We start from the raw sequence: 20,041 nt of genomic DNA on the forward strand, positions 1-20,041 counted from the left end.
CTTCTCGAGATGTCATTCCTATATACTGTTTGGAATGAACCGAGCATTCAATCAGATATACCACAAACGTAGAAAAACATTTAATACATCCTTTTGTGTCAAAATTCAGGCCAGTTGAATGTGACATAAAATTAGGGCCCACTTTTATATGTTCACATGCTTTACAATTTTTTCCACATCTATATGTACCATTGTGTGTAAGCCAGGAACTGTTACTTCTTGGAGTTCGCAATTGACTAGGAGAAAGCATATTGCCTAATGATAGATTCCTAGAATGTACAAATTTACATCCCTGTTTAATGGTATCCTTCAATAGATCATCCCCATATAGAATGGGCAGATATTTCCTCACTATCCTACACACATCATAGTACTGTGATGAATATTTGGTTACAAAAATGGGTTTCTTACATGTTTCATCTTTATTCTCCTGTCTCTTCCTCCTTCCTCCCAAGAGGTCTCCCCTCTTACATTTTTGAACCTCTTTAAGTGGGTCTTTTATCAAGTTGTCTGAATACCCTCTTTGTCTGAATCTAGTTGTTAAAGCACTAGCTTCAGCCTCAAAGGTATCCTCTTTAGAATTTATGCGTCTATTTCTCAGAAACTGACTTTTTACAATTCCCCTAAATACATGCTTCGGGTGTGCACTCGAAGCATGCAATAGTGAATTGGCTGTAATGGCTTTACGATACAAAGATGTATGCACTTCCTTGGACTGAAAATCAAATATCAGTCTAATATCAAGAAAGTTAATTTCTGTTTTATGCCACTCATACGTAAAGTTAATCTCTGGTACGCAGGAATTGAGGTATTCTACAAACCTCTCTGTCTCCCTTTGATCAAAGGTACTGATGAATATGAGGTCATCAATAAACCTTTTATAGAATTTAATTCCATCCCTGAAGGGGTTATTCTCCCCCAGAAGAAAGGTATATTCAAGCCAACCCATAAATAGGTTGGCATACGAGGGGGCGAATTTCGCCCCCATCGCTGTACCTCTCCTCTGGAGGTAAAAAACCCCCTCAAAAGAAAAGTAGTTATGTTCCAACAGGAACTCTATGGACCTTAGCACAAAATCTTTAGTTTCATCATTATAATCAGTTAACAAATCCAGAAAGAAATGAACAGCTCTAATGCCAAGAGAATGAGGGATGAAAGTATAGAGAGCGGCGACATCAACTGTCAACCAACTCATATCCTCTTCTACATGTATCTTTTCAATCATGGTCAACATGTGAGATGTATCCCTAAGGAAACTGGGTAGAGAGCTAACTAATGGCTGTAGGATATTATCTACCCATTCCGACAAATGTTCGGACAGCGATCCTATACCAGCCACTATCGGTCTCCCCTTTATATCCTCTAGGCCCTTGTGAACTTTTGGCAGATGGTGAAATATGGGTAAGACAGGATTCTCTACCAAAATGTAGTCCATAGTGTTCCTATCAATCACACCCATATATATCCCATCGTCCAAAAGAGACCTAAGTTTTTTACCAAATTTCACAATAGGGTCCCCACATAGTGGCCGGTATGAATCACCGTCGCCCAACTGTCTAAGGGCTTCCTTAATGTACATTTCTCTGTCCATCACAACCAAGCAGCCACCCTTATCCGACTGTTTAATGACAATCGACAAATTATTTTGCAGAGATGAAACAGCCTCTCTCTCTTTTCTAGACAGATTAGAGTGGCCTATATTGGTTGTGCTGTCCAACAGAGCAAGATCTTCCAAGACTCTCTTGTGAAAATTCTCAAGGGATTTACCCCTAGATTGTACTGGATAAAATTTGGATTTCATTCTCATACCTTGACTTGGTGTTGTATCACCCTGGGATATTTGTTCACTCTCAGCATTGAGGGACTGCAAGGTGACTAGATCCTGCATGTCTGTAAATTCAACCATTGTATTAAAAATGTTCCCTACACCAGTGTTATTCCTATCTCTCCTAACCTCCAGTTCTTCTCGTACAGTATCCTGTTCAGAAAAGTGTCTACGGAGAGTCAGGGTTCTGACAAACCTATTAACGTCCAAAATTGTTTGAAAAAGGTCAAATTTTCGTGTGGGACAGAACCCCAATCCTAGATTAAGTACTTTCAATTCAAATTGATTTAGGGTATAGGAAGAGATGTTAATAACAATGTTTTCCTGTCTCATTGTGTCATTGTTGACCCCTTGATCATATATCTGTTCCTTGCCCTGGTACCCATCACACTGTCTGTCCCTCCTCCTCCCTTGACCTTCATGGCTGACCGAAAAACCGGGGCTACTTGAGTGTTGACACTTGAAGTGTCCCCATTATTTTCTGCAGATGCAGTCACAGGTATATCCTGATTAGTGTTCATCATACCTCTACCTCTACCAATAGACTTAGGGTTTTTAGTAATAGTACCTGTGTTTGTATGTTGTGTCTTTGCTACTGCTGCTGTTGTATTTTTGTTAGTAACCTCTATATGGGGTGGGCGTTGTTCAATTGGATTTACTACCAACTGATTCCCACTATTTAAATATCCCTCCCCTTCTGAGTTAGAGCTATCATCACAGGAGGTAGAGAAGTTGGACAAGGATTCTTCATCCGTAGGGGGGTAGTTATCAAGCCGTCAACCTCAAATACGCTGCGTATTCCGCAGCGTATTTGTGGCGAGGCTGATACGCCTTAGTTATCAAAGGCTCGAGACCGGCAAAAGTAGAATTTTGTGACGTCAGCTTCGATCCGCCGGACTCAGTCCGACACAGATCGATTCTTACGTCACTCCAGATGTTCCGCACACAAGTGCGGCACATTCTCACTACTTTTGCTAGCTATCAAAAAACTAGCAGGTACGATCAGCAGTTTTACGGCCCAGCGTACCTGGTTTTCAAAGCGCCAGCCTGGAGGCGGCGGATCCCATAGGAATCAATGGGAGTCTGACCATAGCGAAAGTACAAGTTCGCTGCTGACAGACATCCCATTGATTCCTATGGGAGCTGTCTACACCTAACACCCTAACATGTACCCCGAGTCTAAACACCACTAATCTGACCCCCCCTACACCGCCGCAACTAAATAAAGTTATTACCCCCTAAACCGCCGCTCCCGGAGCCCACCGCAAGCTACTCTATACATATTAACCCCTAAACCGCCGCTCCCGGAGCCCACCGCAACTATAATAAATGTATTAACCCCTATCCTGCCCCCCACTATGCCGCCGCCACTGTAATAAAATGATTAACCCCTAAACCTAACCCTAACCCTAACGCCCCCTAACTTAAATATTAATTAAATAAATCTAAATAAATTAACTCTTATTAACTAAATGAATCCTATTTAAAACTAAATACTTACCTTTAAAATAAACCCTAATATAGCTACAATATAAATAATAATTATATTCTAGCTATCTTAGGATTTTTTTTTATTTTACAGGTACCTTTCAATTTATTTTAACCATGTACAATAGCTATTAAATAGTTATTAACTATTTAATAGCTTACCTAGCTAAAATAAAGAGAAATGTACCTGTGAAATAAATCCTAACCTAAGTTACAATTACACCTAACACTACACTATACTTTAATAAATTATTCCTATTTAAAAATAAATACTTACCTGTAAAATAAACCCTAAGATAGCTACAATGTAATTAATAATTATATTATAGCTATCTTAGGATTTATATTTATTTTACAGGTAACTTTGTATTTATTTTAGCTAGTTAGAATAGTTATTAAATAGTTATTAACTATTTAATAACTACCTAGCTAAAAGAAATACAAAATTACCTGTAAAATAAATCCTAACTTAAGTTACAATTAAACCTAATACTACACTATCATTAAATTAACTAAATAAACTACCTACAAAGAACTACAATGAAATACAATTACATAAACTAACTAAAGTACAAAAAATAAAAAAAGCTAAGTTACAAAAAATAAAAAATTAAGTTACAAACATGTTAAAAATATTACAACAATTTTAAGCTACTTACACCTAATCTAAGCCCCCTAATAAAATAACAAACCCCCCCAAAATAAAAAAAATCCCTACCCTATTCTAAATTACATAAATTTCAAAGCTCTTTTACCTTACCAGCCCTTAAAAGGGCCATTTGTGGGGGCATGCCCCAAAAAGTTCAGCTCTTTTGCCTGTAAAAGAAAAATACAACCCCCCCCCCAACATTAAAACCCACCACCCACATACCCCTAATCTAACCCAAACCCCCCTTACAAAAACCTAACACTAATCCCCTGAAGATCATCCTACCTTGAGTCGTCTTCACTCAGCCGAGCCACCGATGGAACTGAAGAGGACATCCGGAGCGGAAGAAGTTAATCCTCCAAGCGGCGCTGAAGAAATCTTCCATCCGATGAAGTCATCATCCAGGCGGCGCTGAAGAAGTCTTCGATCCGGCCGATGTCATCTTCAAAGAGGCGCTGAAGAGGTCTTCTATCCGGGCGAAGTCATCTTCCAAGCCGGGTCTTCAATCTTCCTTCCGCCGACGCGGAACCACCTTCTTCACCGACGGACTACGACGAATGACGGCTCCTTTAAGGGACGTCATCCAAGATGGCGTCCCCTCAATTCCGATTGGCTGATAGGATTCTATCAGCCAATCGGAATTAAGGTAGGAAAATCTGATTGGCTGATGGAATCAGCCAATCAGATTCAAGTTCAATCCGATTGGCTGATCCAATCAGCCAATCAGATTGAGCTCGCATTCTATTGGCTGATCGGAACAGCCAATAGAATGCGAGCTCAATCTGATTGGCTGATTCCATCAGCCAATCAGATTTTCCTACCTTAATTCCGATTGGCTGATAGAATCCTATCAGCCAATCGGAATTGAGGGGACGCCATCTTGGATGACGTCCCTTAAAGGAGCCGTCATTCGTCGTAGTCCGTCGGTGAAGAAGGTGGTTCCGCGTCGGCGGAAGGAAGATTGAAGACCCGGCTTGGAAGATGACTTCGCCCGGATAGAAGACCTCTTCAGCGCCTCTTTGAAGATGACATCGGCCGGATCGAAGACTTCTTCAGCGCCGCCTGGATGATGACTTCATCGGATGGAAGATTTCTTCAGCGCCGCTTGGAGGATTAACTTCTTCCGCTCCGGATGTCCTCTTCAGTTCCATCGGTGGCTCGGCTGAGTGAAGACGACTCAAGGTAGGATGATCTTCAGGGGATTAGTGTTAGGTTTTTGTAAGGGGGGTTTGGGTTAGATTAGGGGTATGTGGGTGGTGGGTTTTAATGTTGGGGGGGGGGTTGTATTTTTCTTTTACAGGCAAAAGAGCTGAACTTTTTGGGGCATGCCCCCACAAATGGCCCTTTTAAGGGCTGGTAAGGTAAAAGAGCTTTGAAATTTATGTAATTTAGAATAGGGTAGGGATTTTTTTTATTTTGGGGGGGTTTGTTATTTTATTAGGGGGCTTAGATTAGGTGTAAGTAGCTTAAAATTGTAGTAATATTTTTAACATGTTTGTAACTTAATTTTTTATTTTTTGTAACTTAGCTTTTTTTATTTTTTGTACTTTAGTTAGTTTATGTAATTGTATTTCATTGTAGTTATTTGTAGTTAATTTATTTAATTAATGTAATGATAGTGTAGTATTAGGTTTAATTGTAACTTAAGCTAGGATTTATTTTACAGGTAATTTTGTATTTCTTTTAGCTAGGTAGTTATTAAATAGTTAATAACTATTTAATAACTATTCTAACTAGCTAAAATAAATACAAAGTTACCTGTAAAATAAATATAAATCCTAAGATAGCTATAATATAATTATTAATTACATTGTAGCTATCTTAGGGTTTATTTTACAGGTAAGTATTTATTTTTAAATAGGAATAATTTATTAAAGTATAGTGTAGTGTTAGGTGTAATTGTAACTTAGGTTAGGATTTATTTCACAGGTACATTTCTCTTTATTTTAGCTAGGTAAGCTATTAAATAGTTAATAACTATTTAATAGCTATTGTACATGGTTAAAATAAATTGAAAGGTACCTGTAAAATAAAAAAAAATCCTAAGATAGCTAGAATATAATTATTATTTATATTGTAGCTATATTAGGGTTTATTTTAAAGGTAAGTATTTAGTTTTAAATAGGATTCATTTAGTTAATAAGAGTTAATTTATTTAGATTTATTTAATTAATATTTAAGTTAGGGGGGCGTTAGGGTTAGACTTAGGTTTAGGGGTTAATCATTTTATTACAGTGGCGGCGGCGTAGTGGGGGGCAGGATAGGGGTTAATAAATTTATTATAGGTTGCGGCGGGTTCATGGAGCGGCGGTTTAGGGGTTAAACTATTTAGTTGCGGAGAGGTGCGGGATCAGCAGGATAGGGGTTAATAATTTTATAATAGAGGGCGACGGTGTAGGGGGGGCAGGATAGGGGTTACTAGGTATAATGTAGGTGGCAGCGGTGTCCGGGAGCGGCGGTTTAGGGGTTAATACATTTATAAGACTTGCGGCGGGGTCTAGGAGCGGCGGTTTAGGGGTTAGTAACTTTATTTAGTTGCGGGGGCCTCCGGGGGCGCCGGTATAGGGGGTAGAACAGTGTAGTTTAGTGTGAGTGCTTAGTGACAGGCTAGCAATAAAGCTGGGAAAAAGCCGAAGGGCAGCGAGATCGGATGAGTGATAACTGTCACAGTCCGCTGCTCATCGCCCCGCGGCTTTTTGACAGCTTTATTTGATAACTTAGGCGAACGTATTCAAGGTCCGCGGCGGCGAAGGTAGGCGAGCTTAGGCGGACGTATTGGACCGGCGAAGCCAGAAAAGTAGACGGCTTGATAAGTAGCCCCCCAAGTCTCATTATCTGTAACATTGAAGCTAACTTTCTTATTCTTATTGCTCCTATTGTTCCTCCTTCTCCTCCTTCTGCGATTAAACCCTTGAGTAGACATATCATTCTGTATTTCTCTATCATCAGCCTGTCTTAGCCTATACTGTCTACGCTGATATGACTTATACCAAATAAACACTTGGCCCGTGCTGTAATCCTTCTGATCCCTCAAAAATTTGATATGCTTAGTCTGTATAATTTCCTTTTTATGTGTCTCAACTACATTCTCTAAGAGTTTATCAAATTCAGCATATTCCTTATTAGTCTGAAAGTTATTCAACTCCTGTTGTATGGATAATATATCTTGTCTAACCGTATTAAGCATCTCCATTTTATACTTAACTAACATAGCCATCAGCCTAAAGGAACATTCAGACAAAATTTGATTCCACTCCTTAACAAAATCATCATTATTAACTTCAAATGTGGGGAATTTCTTCACTCTCAATCCCCTAGGAATCATACTTAGAGAAATATACTTATTAATTATCCATGTATCAAGTTTCAATCTCTGTTCTTTCAAACGTAAAATTTCCAAATTACAAAATAAGTCACTTAATTTAGTATTTGAACTGTCCATTGAAAAAAATTCATCAAGTTCAAGTCCCATCAAATCTCTGTCATCCACCACTGATAATGAGTAAAAGTCTTTGTGTTCCACGGGTGCCTCCATATTTGTGCTGCTCAGTCTCACAGTTCTTATGCACGTATTTAAATATACACTTCTTAGTATTGGTTCATATAGGATAAGCAGAAATATAGAATAAAGCAGATCTTAAAAATAAGTGTGACTCCCGGTTTGGGAAGAATATTATAAAAAAGACGATCAATTTAGAAGTCACTCCTATGTATATATGTATAAGTCTTGTCCGTCGAGTATACTTTTATTTTATGTATTTTCCATCAATATGTTAAAGATTTCTTCGTGGTGTATAGAGGCAAGCTTGTGCTATTAAGTGGCTATATCTGTAGTATAAACGTATATACAAAGTACTTCATGTGACAAAACAGATATTGCCGTAATGTGACTCACCCCTCAGAGGATTGTAACTTCGTCCGATTTACCTAGAGGATTAACCTTGCTAGGGCTTCCATAGCCACTCCGATCCTTTCCATCGACTCTCAAGTTGCCGGGCTCACTCCAGGAGCTACCTATGCCCCCGCTACTCACGCAGCTCGTGTGCCCGGCTCCTCTTGGTGACGTCACTCTTCGGCGTCTTCCAACCTCTGTTGCGCTACGTATCTCTACGCACAGCTCCGTAGCCACTCAATGCACTTGCCTTGCCGCTGCCAACCACTACTCGTACTCCCACGTCTGGATCAACTCTCCGGCTCAAGGATCCGCCTGCTGAACCAAGGTAGGGTCTGTGTAGAAGGAAAAAAGGAGCTTCCCACTCCTTTTAAAGCTTGCAGAAAAAATAGTTTCCAAAAAAGGCCACGACCCTCAATTCAATAATAATAAAACGTCCATTTATTGTGTACACATAGTACAAACAATTAAAATCTGTAGAGCAGCATCAAAAAATGTACAAAGTGTAGGTAAGATCACAGTCTTACGCGTTTCAGCATGGATTTGCCGTAATCATAGACTCATTGTGAAGTTAATTACTACATACATTTAAAGAACCAACTCTCACCTGATTGGTACTCTAAAAACATACAACTACCACTTTGATTAGAGGCAACATCTAGGTCCTAAAGACCTCCCTATCTCCTACTCATGTTATGTGTGATACTGTTTATATTAGTCTCTTGTAAATATTAATTGTGAATATTGTAGAAAAATCATTAGATAAACTTTTCTAAAGGATTGTTATAAACCCCCTATGTGTTTAACATTTAGCAGTGGTAATGTCTTGGGCATGGATTATGAGCCAGTCAAGTGCAGCACGTGCATGTAGCTGAAAGTCACGTGCATGTAGCTGAAAGTCCCCTGCCATGTCTAGCTCAGGTGCTGCAATAGTTAAACACATAGGGCCAGATTCTCTAAAGCTCTCCACCACTCTGGCAAGATTCTTTAAAAAGATCAGTTAGTACTATGAGATCCTATATGTGATTCTCTACAGATCTATCTATCTATTCTATCTATTGGGTTCTTGTAAAGCGCGGCTATTCACCCGTAAGGGTCTCAAGGTGCTTGCTTAGGGTTGCAGTTCAGTCGAAGAAAAGGTCTTGAGGTCCTTTCTGAACTTAGTTAGGGCGGTAGCTTGTCTGAGGTGCAGTGGAAGGGTGTTCAAGTCTTGGCTGCCAGGTGAGAGAAGGATCTGCCTCCCGCTGTGGTTTTCCTGATGTGGGGGATGACTGCGAGGGCTTGGTCGGCCGATCGAAGTTGTATGGCAGGGGCGTAGAAGGTAACGCGGTGGTTCAAGTATTCGGGACCAATGTTGTGGAGGGCCTTGAATGCGTGAGTGAGAAGCTTGAAGGTTATTCTTTTGTTAATGGGGAGCCAGTGCAGGTCCCGCAGGTGTTTGGTGATGTGGCATTGACGAGGGATGTCAAGGATTAGTCTGGCCGAGGCGTTCTGGATGCGCTGTAGTCTCTTTTGGAGCTTGATGGTGGTGCCGGCGTAGAGTGCATTACCATAGTCCAGTCGGCTGCTGACGAGGGCGTGAGTGACAGTCTTCCTGGTCTTGGTTGGGATACAGATACATTTGACCTTATTAGCTGCATATCTCGCTAAGAGGCATAACTACACTTCTGTATACAAAGGAAAGACACAAGCATTACAGTATAGTTCTGAATAAAATAAGCACAGTAGAAAGCATATTAAGTGCAATGTGAAAATCGTAGCCAATGTACACATTCGCTTTGCAAATTTGCATTAAACCATATGATTCTTATTTGAACAGGGGAAAAAAATCATGTTTAATATACTCAGGAAAACTGTATTTTAAAATAACATTGTACATTTAATACAAAGTTAAAATTGTAGCCAAGAGTACAAAATTCAAAGCGTAGTTTATTTTTCTGCTGTAAAATGAGTCTTGCAGCCTTAGCAAGTGACCTAAAGTTATCTCACAGGCCTCATTGTGCACTGATTTTACAGACAGTGAAACTAGAAGTCAGTGCAAGGTAAAGTACATGGGAAAACTGCATAATTTGATTTGTATGTGCTCAAAAACAATATTATCAGTACCGGGCGCACCCTGTCACATTCCCTTAGCCCTGTGACACTCTACATTCCAGGGAGCTTCATTACATTCTATAAAAAGCAGTTTGACACTCACCATGTTCAGCCCTTTCTTACAGATGTGAGTGTCATTGTCAGCGGGATAATTTCATCCTCAAAGCGCACATTTTTAGTTCTATTTTTTTTCTGGGGCCACAAAAACGATGGCACACTGTCTTAGTTCTGCTTTTTCCTGGGGTCCTCAAATATTAGTGCAAAGTGCTGCGTGTGACCCGTATGGTCACGGTGCCAGTTGGTCACCCTAAATGAAAGCATGTTATTTTTGTGTTAGTCACATTTATTAGATATGCTGCAATGTTAGTGACCTTTCTTTGTATGCAATTATTATTATTTTTAGTAGTATTATTATATTTCTTCTTTAAAGTACTTTTTAGACGGTCTCCGATAACCTCTCTCCAAATATGTAGCAGCACTATTATAAGACAATATTATTACTTGAGTGACAGAAATGTATTAGGTTCTACAAGGGTTAAAGAATTAAAATATCTAATACTTGCTTAGCGGCATATCGTTAGTGGGCAATTACACATTAAGTACTGCAGTCCATCAAATTTTAACCTCCCGCATTTTGTTTTGCATCACTATTGCTGTCGGTATCTTATGCCCATTATCCTGTCTGCGGCTTCTTGCTCTTTCTTTGTTCTACATTTTCTGCATTTTGTCTAATGGGTTGTTTTGGCTTCTAAGCAATTGCAATTATCAGAATCGAGACATTTTACTTAGGAAGGAAAGCTTACAGAACAATGTGCTTTACTGCCATGGACTTGACTCTACAGAGAAAATGAAAGATGCAAGATATGTTTCTTGTATGCTGTGTTAATTAAAATGCTTAGTGAATCTTATTCAGCAATTTTGTATATAGTCCTAGATTCAATAAAACCTGATTGTGAAACTAATAGCTCACTGAAAAAAAAAATGATTCAACATCGCAACTTAAAACTTTTGGAATTCATAAAGATTTGCACCTGCTCCTCATCACAGTCTCAGTTTGCTAGGTTAGCTCTATTATAATCAGGGGAGCAGCATCTTATTTGTAACTGTTCACTTATTAGTACATAGAACAAGTTCTACTGTAGAGGATACCGGTGTTACAAAATACCTTACAAAAAAAACAACAAAACATTTAAACAGGAGAAACTCGTCTATAAAACAGTGACCACTTACATATGCACAAAATACATTTTGAAAAAGTTAAAGCAAAGAAATAAAAAACGATATGAAATAAAATGGATAAAACTGCATCAGCTTTAAAATATCAAGACTCATTGTCATGAGACGCGATACTTCACAGGTGCACTAGAGTCTATGAATTCTGCGTGCTTGACTGAGGTTTAGGTACAAAAACTACTGATCACTCAATGGGGTTCAGCCTCACTTTCTTTCTGTGGTGTTTACAAGATTTCTCTTGTTCTACCCAGCGAGACTTGGTATAAAAAACAGGCTTATGCATGGTATATACTTAGACATTTACATTAAACTTGTTTCAAATGTGTTTCCAAAGTTGTTGAGGTTGTAATTGTTTTAACTGCTTAGCAATAGGTTCTCGTTTCATGCATTGTGTACTTATCGCACGACAACTAGATGTTAATAGGAGGAACCCCTACTAATGGTACGCTTCGATGCTCAATTAATGACAAATAATATTTTGCCTTTACAAAGAGGCCTCTTGTCAACCTCACAAGCTTTTGTGAATTTAGCCCGTGGTATATATATGAAACCATTCCAACACCATATGTATATCTTTCTTATTTCAGCAGCAAATGTAACCTTTGTTTTATGTTTGCAGATCTCTCCCTGGAAGTGCACTAGAGCTACGCTATTCGCAGGCGCCAACCTTACCAATGGGCGCTCACATGGATCATTATAGCAGCACAGCTGTGATCAGGCGGCCCAAGAAAGGGCGCTGGGCGGCAATGAAAGATGATCCATCCAAGGTACAGGCATCAGGCTGAACACCATTGTATTTTCAAGCAAGTAGGAAATTGCAATTGTGACTGGTCAGACTATATTCTCCTCTTTATTTTTCGGTGGTCAAGTTTGAAATATAAGCTTCAGTACCAGTGAGCTGCACACTTTATGTTACTGGAGATGAGTGCAGTGAATTCCCTTCCTCTCTATAGATAATGTAATAGATGTTGATTAGCATAACACATATTTAATGTCTGCTTCCACATCATTTGCGTTTTCAGTTTTGCTATATTTATACTTGACGTGGCGTCATATTTTATACTTTTCTGTTTGAAATGCATTTATTTTTTTCTCATGTAAGTACCTTAAAGTGATAGTAAATAAAACATTCTAATACAATCCTATTATTAATCTATATTTTGAAACTTAACTTCTTTAAGATGCGCTAAAGCAATACTATAACTCCATTAATATTATACTTGTATAGCCCACTTCAGCCAACCACAGCAAAACTGTTTGTTTTTTTTTGTATTGAGGTGACATTTTCATCTCTAAACCTATAGGCAATCTAGCCATACATCACTTCTTCTTTAAAAAAAATCCAAATAGCTAGATTGCCTGTGGGGTTTTGAGGTGAAAATGTCACCTCAATCAAAAAACAAAACATAGTTTTGCTGTGGGCGGCCAGAGGCGACTATAAAAATATAATTGCTTTAGCATATCTGTAAATAAAATGATGGATGAAGGTAGGTATCAAAATAATAAAGATTAAGAATAGAATTGTATTGAATTGTTTAATTTACGATCACATTAAATTCATGTACCCTTGATATTATAATTATGTTTAGAACGGTGCTATCTTAAGTATGTATGTTGGAATGTTTCACATATATCAGGTAAGATGATTGATGGAGAGTAGTCTCCTGTGTGGAAGGTGACTTCTATATAGTGTGTATCAGTAGGAAGTTAGTTTAAAGGGACACTAAACACAATTTTTTTTCCTTTCATGATTCAGATAGAGCATGCAATTTTAAGCAGCTTTCTAATTTACTTCTATTATCAATTTTTCTTTGTTCTCTTGCTATCTTTATTTGAAAAAGCAGGAATAAAAGCTTTGGAGCCGGCCCATTTTAGGTTAAGAACCTGTTGCTGATTGGATGGCTAAATGCAGGCACCAATCAGCAAGCCCTATCCAGAGTACTGAACAAAAAATAGGCCGGCTCCAAAGCTTTCATTTTTGCCTTTTCAAATAAAGATAGCAAGAGAACGAAGAAAAAATGATAATTTAGCGCTGCGGAATCTGTTGGCGCTCTTCAAATAACCAATAATAATAATAATAATAATAATAGGAATAAATTAGAAAGTTGCTTAAAATTGCATGTTCTATCTGAATCATGAAAGAAAACATTTGGGTTCAGTGTCCCTTTAATGCTTTCAGCTGCTGATGTGGGATTCAGTATTCAGTGTAAATTCTAACTGGCCAACGATAGAGGATGATTGTTTATAAGCTCATTGATAAATGATTCTCTATCTTTAGAATGCTCTCTAGTATCCAGCCCAGGAAGCATCAGCTTATAGATGAATAGAAAGTTTGCAGACACCCGTATACCATATTGATGGTTGCTTATTGTTGTCGTGTTCTTAGATGTTGTTCAGTTAAGATTTGTATAGCCTCCTTTATAAGTTTGCAGTAGTCCCCCATATGGCCACAATTGATTAACAACCCTCTCCAGCCTCTCTGAGCTGTCTATACTCTCCAGTTCTGATGTTATTCACTGCAGCTTATTCACCAAACCTCACAGCTATCTCACACATATTTCCATTCTCTTAAGTAAATCCATTGTATGGAGTATAATAGGAAGTGAAGAGAGCTGTTAGTGAGTTTAACCCACTGTGCTACAGATAATGCTGTGTGCGTTTTATCTTCATTAAAGCTTTATTTGCTTTAAGAATGTCTTGGGTTTTCCTCATACTTGATATCACACTATTCTTCCCATTCCCTTCCCTGTTCCTGAGCCCTCACAGTACGAGGCTTTTGGTTCCCCATCCCCTATTTCCTTTTTTTCTTTTTTTGTAATACAACAGGTTTAATGGAGTATGGGCATATGTTTCTATTGATGTGACATTCTCCTCTCTACCTGTTATATGACTTGCATTGTCATGCTTGTTTATTTTGTTAAAATGCTAATAAAAACAGTACAAAGTAAAAAAATAACTAACATCTGCGAAGAAGGCAACACTCTGAAAATAAAGCGGGGATTGTATTTTGCTCTCATCAGGGCAATCGTGCTTCCAGTACTTGTCAGATCATTTTTTTGAGCTTGACCTGACCTGGAAATGTGGTATGAAGTTGAATGCTAAATATATCTAATAATATATGTGTTATTTCTGTATGCTACAGCAGGATGGGCTGCATCTGTAGATTGCAAACGCTAACTGGCCTAGAAACAGGAACAATATAACCTGGTTGTTAAATGATGCTTCCTACTGCAATAAAGGAAATGGCACAAATGCACTGTTGTATTCCTGTTTTAAATGTGCAGTTGTTTACTGACCTCTTTGGGAGTGAAATATGCTCTGTCAGACAGTACAATATAGTACTACAGTACTGTTCTCAGATACTTCATTTTTTAAATCTGTACTGTTTATTTATACTAACAAAACAAATTAGTATATAATTTACAGCATTTGATTTATTTATTTTTGCTTGTTTTTGGAAGTTGCTTATTGGATGCAGTATTTCTTGTTTATTGTTCTAGAGCTGTGTTGACTGCACAAGGACTCTGGAAAATGTAGCCTTTTCTGTTTTGTGCACTACATCTGCATAGGCTGTGCAAGGTTATAGCTACACAGGGCACTTGAATTGAGCTATGAAGATGCTGGATGCTATAATGTTAGCAAGAACGAGTTTGAGCTCACTGAAGTGTAGACTGAGGGGCCTATTTATCAAAGGTCTTGTGGACCTGATCCGACAGTGCGGATTCGGTCCGCAAGACCTCGCTGAATGCGGAGAGCAATACGCTCTCCGTATTCAGCATTGCACCAGCAGCTCACAAGAGCTGCTGGTGCTACGCCGCCCCCTGCAGACTCGCGTCCAATCGGCTGCCAGCAGGGGGTTGTCAATCAACCCGATCGTACTCAATCGGGTTGAATTCCGGCGATTCCGGTTATGGAGCCGCGGTCTTTGTGACCGCTGCTTCATAACTGCTGTTTCTGGCGAGTCTGAAGACTCGCCAGAAACACGGGCCCACAAGCTCTGTTCGGAGCTTTATAAATGGGCCCCATAGTCTCTGCTGGTGCTGCCCCTATGGCTGCTCACTTAACTGGGGATGTAAAATAGCAACTGCCCTTGGGGTGTTATTACAGCATCTTTTTTAGTGGGTTGCCATTGCTTTGGAGCCTGCTTTTAGGACTGTTCCAACCTACACTGACAGCAGGAATTTTGAGAGTTGTAATCTAGCTTTTGTGCTGCATAAAATATTGGAGCATTGAATGTGCTGGCAAGTTTGGCCTGAGCTGAATCCATTCTTGCTGCTGTTGGGGTTGGTTCCTTTCTGGTGATAGTGCTGACAACACTGGACGTTTGATTTCTACGAGTGCACTTGAGTTTTCAGCTAGCTGTTTTTGGGCAAGTTCTGTCCCTGTAGTAACTACACTTGGCGTATACGGTATTCACTGAAGTACGATCTTAAATTTGTTCACCTTGCACTTATAGTTGATGGACAGAGGACTAGAGGTATAAAGCCAATGTTACTATTGCTGATATTTTTTCCACCACAACAATAGTATTTAATGCATTTGAGAAATTGGTTGCACTTTTTCCTATCATACGTTACAGCACAAATCTTACACTTTCAAGACATTGGAGCAGGACAGTATGTCTGTACAGCAACAGATTGAATGTTTTTGCTGCCCTCAGGACCCTAACCAAGTTCCTCCTTTTATTTAATTTTTTTAATATAATTTATTCAGTTTTATTGTTTTAGTGAATTTGGAAAATGTATGGGGACAGGGTATGCTATGCATGAAATAATGTACTGATTATAACACCCTATTGATTATTAATGAATCTGACCAACCAGCATGTATTTCTATATAAATTTGGCCCCACACCAAAGAGTTGGACAGCACTACATTAGAGCATGTTTACCATAACTTAAATGCGTAATGCTTATGTCTGTTTATAACTTGTCAAACACTTCTCTAAAGAAGCTTTATTTTCTTTTTTTGTGCTAACTTGCTGGATTTCATCTCATGTGAGTACTCTTCTGAGCATTTTTTTTTATTTTAGAATAAAGGAATTTTTCAAATTTTATGATTGTAACATTGCAACAGACTGGTTCAAAGCGTGTAACCTATGAGTACAAATATCAGTGTAACAATAAAATATACACTCAATATAATTAATCGGATAACTTTATGCAATACGTGACAAAAAAAGTAAACATGCAGCCCAAGATTACAAGTGGAGCGCAAAAATATTAGCACTATTGTGCGCTAACACTGCTCATGTTAAATCAGTAGCACTTATATTTTTCCTCTCATCTTTCAAGTTCCAAGTAATATGTTAGCTCTCAAGCGAAAACTTAGGGTTTACTAAGATTGTGGTGTCCTATTGCGCGGGTGCACTAAATCACTCACATAATGCGCTGAAAAAATGATGTTGGATATCGCTTGAGTACTAAACAGAAGGAACACTAAACTGAAGGTGTGATAAGGTCAAATAGCTGAGTTCTCTAACATTTAAACTAAGCTTTTCTATTGAGATATGTTTTTAAAACGTTTTCTTTTTCTGCCACGTATTACAAGAAGTTAAAGGGACAGTAAAGTCAAAATTAAACTTTCATGATTCAAATGGAGCATGGCATTTTAAATAACTTTCCATTTTACTTCTATTATCTAATCTGCTTCATTCTCTTGGTATCCTTTGTAGAAATGTATATCTAGGTAGGTACAGTGGCAGAAGTACCCTAGTGGGAACTAGCTGCTGATGGGTGTCTGCACATATTATGTGTTCAGCTAGTTACCAGTAGTGCATTGCTGCTCCTTCAACAAAGGATACCAAGAGAATGAAGCAACTTGGTTAATAGAAATAAACTGGAAAGTTGTTTAAAACTATGTTCTATCTGATTCATGAAAGAATAAAAAATTGATTGAGTGTCCCTTTTACAGTGGCATTGTATTGAGTGTATCCTTTACGGTGCTCTGACAAAATGCCGACAGCATTCTATCCGATGGACATTTGGCCGACAGCATTCTATCCGATGGACATTTGGCCGACAGCATTCTATCCGATGGACATTTTGCCGACTGACAGAATGCCGAAGCATGTTCTGAGTTCAGCCGAGGGCAGATACGCTCCAGTGTGCTCTGTTCTAATCAGAGCCTCGGGCACCGCAACCGCCTTTCGGAACCTAGCCATGGGTCCCAGCCTGCATGTCTTGTAATTCTCTGTCGGGGAAATTATCTATTTATCTATCAAATCTATTTATCTATCTAATCTATCTATCTCATGGCCGGACTGTTATCTGACAGCCACTTGTGTGTCGGCCATAAGTCCATCGGCCAAATGTCCATCGGCTAAAAGTCCGGCCACAATCCTTTACTGGTGCACAGATATCGATCCTGATAAGTTGCCACCTTTGTATCATAATCATGGTTATATTTTAATGTTTGTTGTGATTATCTGTAAGCACATTTTTATATTATGACAGATTGTATGATCCTTTAGATATAATTTTACAAATATTGCTGTTTTTTTTTCTCACCAATACATTTCTACTCATCACTACGGTTATTAAAAACCTTGTGAGAATCATGTTAGTAGGCACTTTAATAGTTAATACTATCATCACTGCTTATGTTATGAAATGCATATAACCACATAGTGTTTTAAGCAGAATGTTTAATGGAATGTCCTATGGAGATCTCTTTAACCAAGTTTTTCTAGCAGTGAATAGCACTCTATATTTCTATGCTTGCTATTAAGATCTGTGGCTTGAAACCAATTTCAGTCTTTTTAGTAGTAATTCTATTTTCTTGTTCATTTGCTCACTAGTTTGTTGGTCATGTAGACTTTTCATATGTCATGAAGTCCTGTTTTTATTAGATTCAGGGCCATTTGTAGGGATAAGTACCAGAAGCACAGTAAAAGTTGTTTGAATTTTTCTGATTTTCCAAATGTCTATTTTCTGTTAGATCCAAACACTGGACGAGCAGGAATGGGAGCGAGCACAGCAAGCTAACGTACTGGCCAATGTAGCTCAAGCTTTCGAAGGTGACTTAGACGGTTCCGATGAAGATGACAGAGATACCATCTTCAGCTCAGCTGATCTGCTGTCACCAAGTGGTCAGACGGATGTGCAGACACTGGCGATTATGTTGCAGGAGCAGCTGGAGGCCATCAATAAAGAAATCAAGTGAGTTCCTATCTGACTGTGCATGGAGATTAATTTTTTTTATTGAGATCTTATCAACAACATCACAGCAATACATACTGAGTTATGTTAATTAAAGGTGCAAAAAACACACAATATGACTTTATTAATGATATGTTTTGCTAAGTTTTTATAATTTATTCAAGTAATATTGCTGCAAATTATTATTTAATTATATTACAAAAAATAAATAAATACATAAATAAGCACCGTGTTAATTCACTAGTACTATAATTAATATGAAACCCTTTTCCCGTACAGAAGTAAGCCGAATACACATACTGAGGTGCGCAGCGCAGGTCTGCATGCTTTCCTAGGGAGAGCATTAACTCATAAAACCATTTTAATTTAAACTTGGTTGTTTTTTTTTTTTTTTTTTTGCTTTAATGCATGGAAAGCCCTTCTATATAGATATTCATTATAAAACAGTAGATCAGAAAATACATAACATTTGAAAAGTTGTCCGGTGAGAAGTTTTGTTAGCTGCTTAGACTAATAAAGCTTTATTGTTGTATTTAGGTTGTTGCTGCTGCATGTCTAACCATACACAATGAGAAAATCATCCAGTATCACCATACCCAGTAATGATAATCTTGTTTTATATTCTATTCTCCATACATTATATGTTACCAACAGGTTAATTCAGGAAGAAAAAGAAACCACAGAACTACGTGCCGAGGAAATTGAGAGCCGAGTCACCAGTGGCACTCTAGATGGGTCACTTGGACGATATCGCTCTGCCAGTTCCATCCCCACCTCTGTTACAACCTCAACCCTGGCCAGCCCCTCACCCCCCAGCAGTGGACATTCCACCCCACGCATCACCCCTCACAGCCCTGCAAGGGAGGGCGAGAAATTTGTAAGACATAAATCCATTTGGCTATTCTTTAAAAAGGCGTTAAAAGTGCTAACATTTTATTTTGAACTTTTGATTATAGTCAGGTTTTGTAATTCCCATGACGAGAATAATGTCCAATATTATTTAAAACTGTAAGATAGTCTTCAAGAAACTTTATATTTTATTTTTATATTATTTGTATGACCAGAAATTCCTTAATATCCTCTGTTTGAAATACATTTTGGTTATAATGTTATTACAGATAAGATTAGCAAGAACAGTTTATTAAACAGTCAGTCTTATTTTGTCACGTTAAAGAGATGCACTGTAAAATTGTTTTTCCATTAATGTGTTTCCAGTAACTTCTTATACCAGCTGCAGGGTATAAAATATATGAAAAAGTGCTTATTTAGGTTTATTTTTTGTATATGAAATAGCTGATTTATATATTTACCACAGCCCATTAAAATGGGATGAGCTTGCAGGGAAATTTAGATCTCCTTATTTTATCACATTCTGTACACACACATACTTCTTAAAGGCATACTAAACCCACATTTTGTTCTTTCATGATTCAGATAGAGCATGCAATTTTAAGAAACTTTCTAATGTACTCCTATTTTCAATTTTTATTCTTTCTCTTGCTATCTTTATTTGAAAAAAGCAAGAATATAAGGATAGCAGCCGGCCCATTTTTGGTTCAGCACCTGGGTAGAGCTTGCTGATTGGTTTGCTACATTTAGCCACCAATTAGCAAGCACTACCCAGGTGCTGAACCAAAAATGGACCAGCTCTTAAGCTTATATTCCTGCTTTTTTAAATAAAGATAACATGAGAACAAAGA

General features: G+C 38.3%; 1 protein-coding gene across 1 annotated transcript in view; it reads left to right on the forward strand.

Moving 5' to 3' along the window:
• Positions 1-20,041, forward strand: part of LOC128638681 (liprin-alpha-3-like) — a 250,726-nt gene that overhangs the window by 134,598 nt on the left and 96,087 nt on the right. The window contains 3 exon segments of the mRNA XM_053690795.1: positions 11,801-11,948; positions 18,142-18,341; positions 18,996-19,218. Coding sequence (XP_053546770.1) covers positions 11,801-11,948; positions 18,142-18,341; positions 18,996-19,218 — 571 coding nt within the window.

This window comes from Bombina bombina, chromosome 8 (assembly GCF_027579735.1).
Source record: "Bombina bombina isolate aBomBom1 chromosome 8, aBomBom1.pri, whole genome shotgun sequence".
Classification (NCBI taxonomy): Eukaryota; Metazoa; Chordata; class Amphibia; order Anura; family Bombinatoridae; genus Bombina; species Bombina bombina.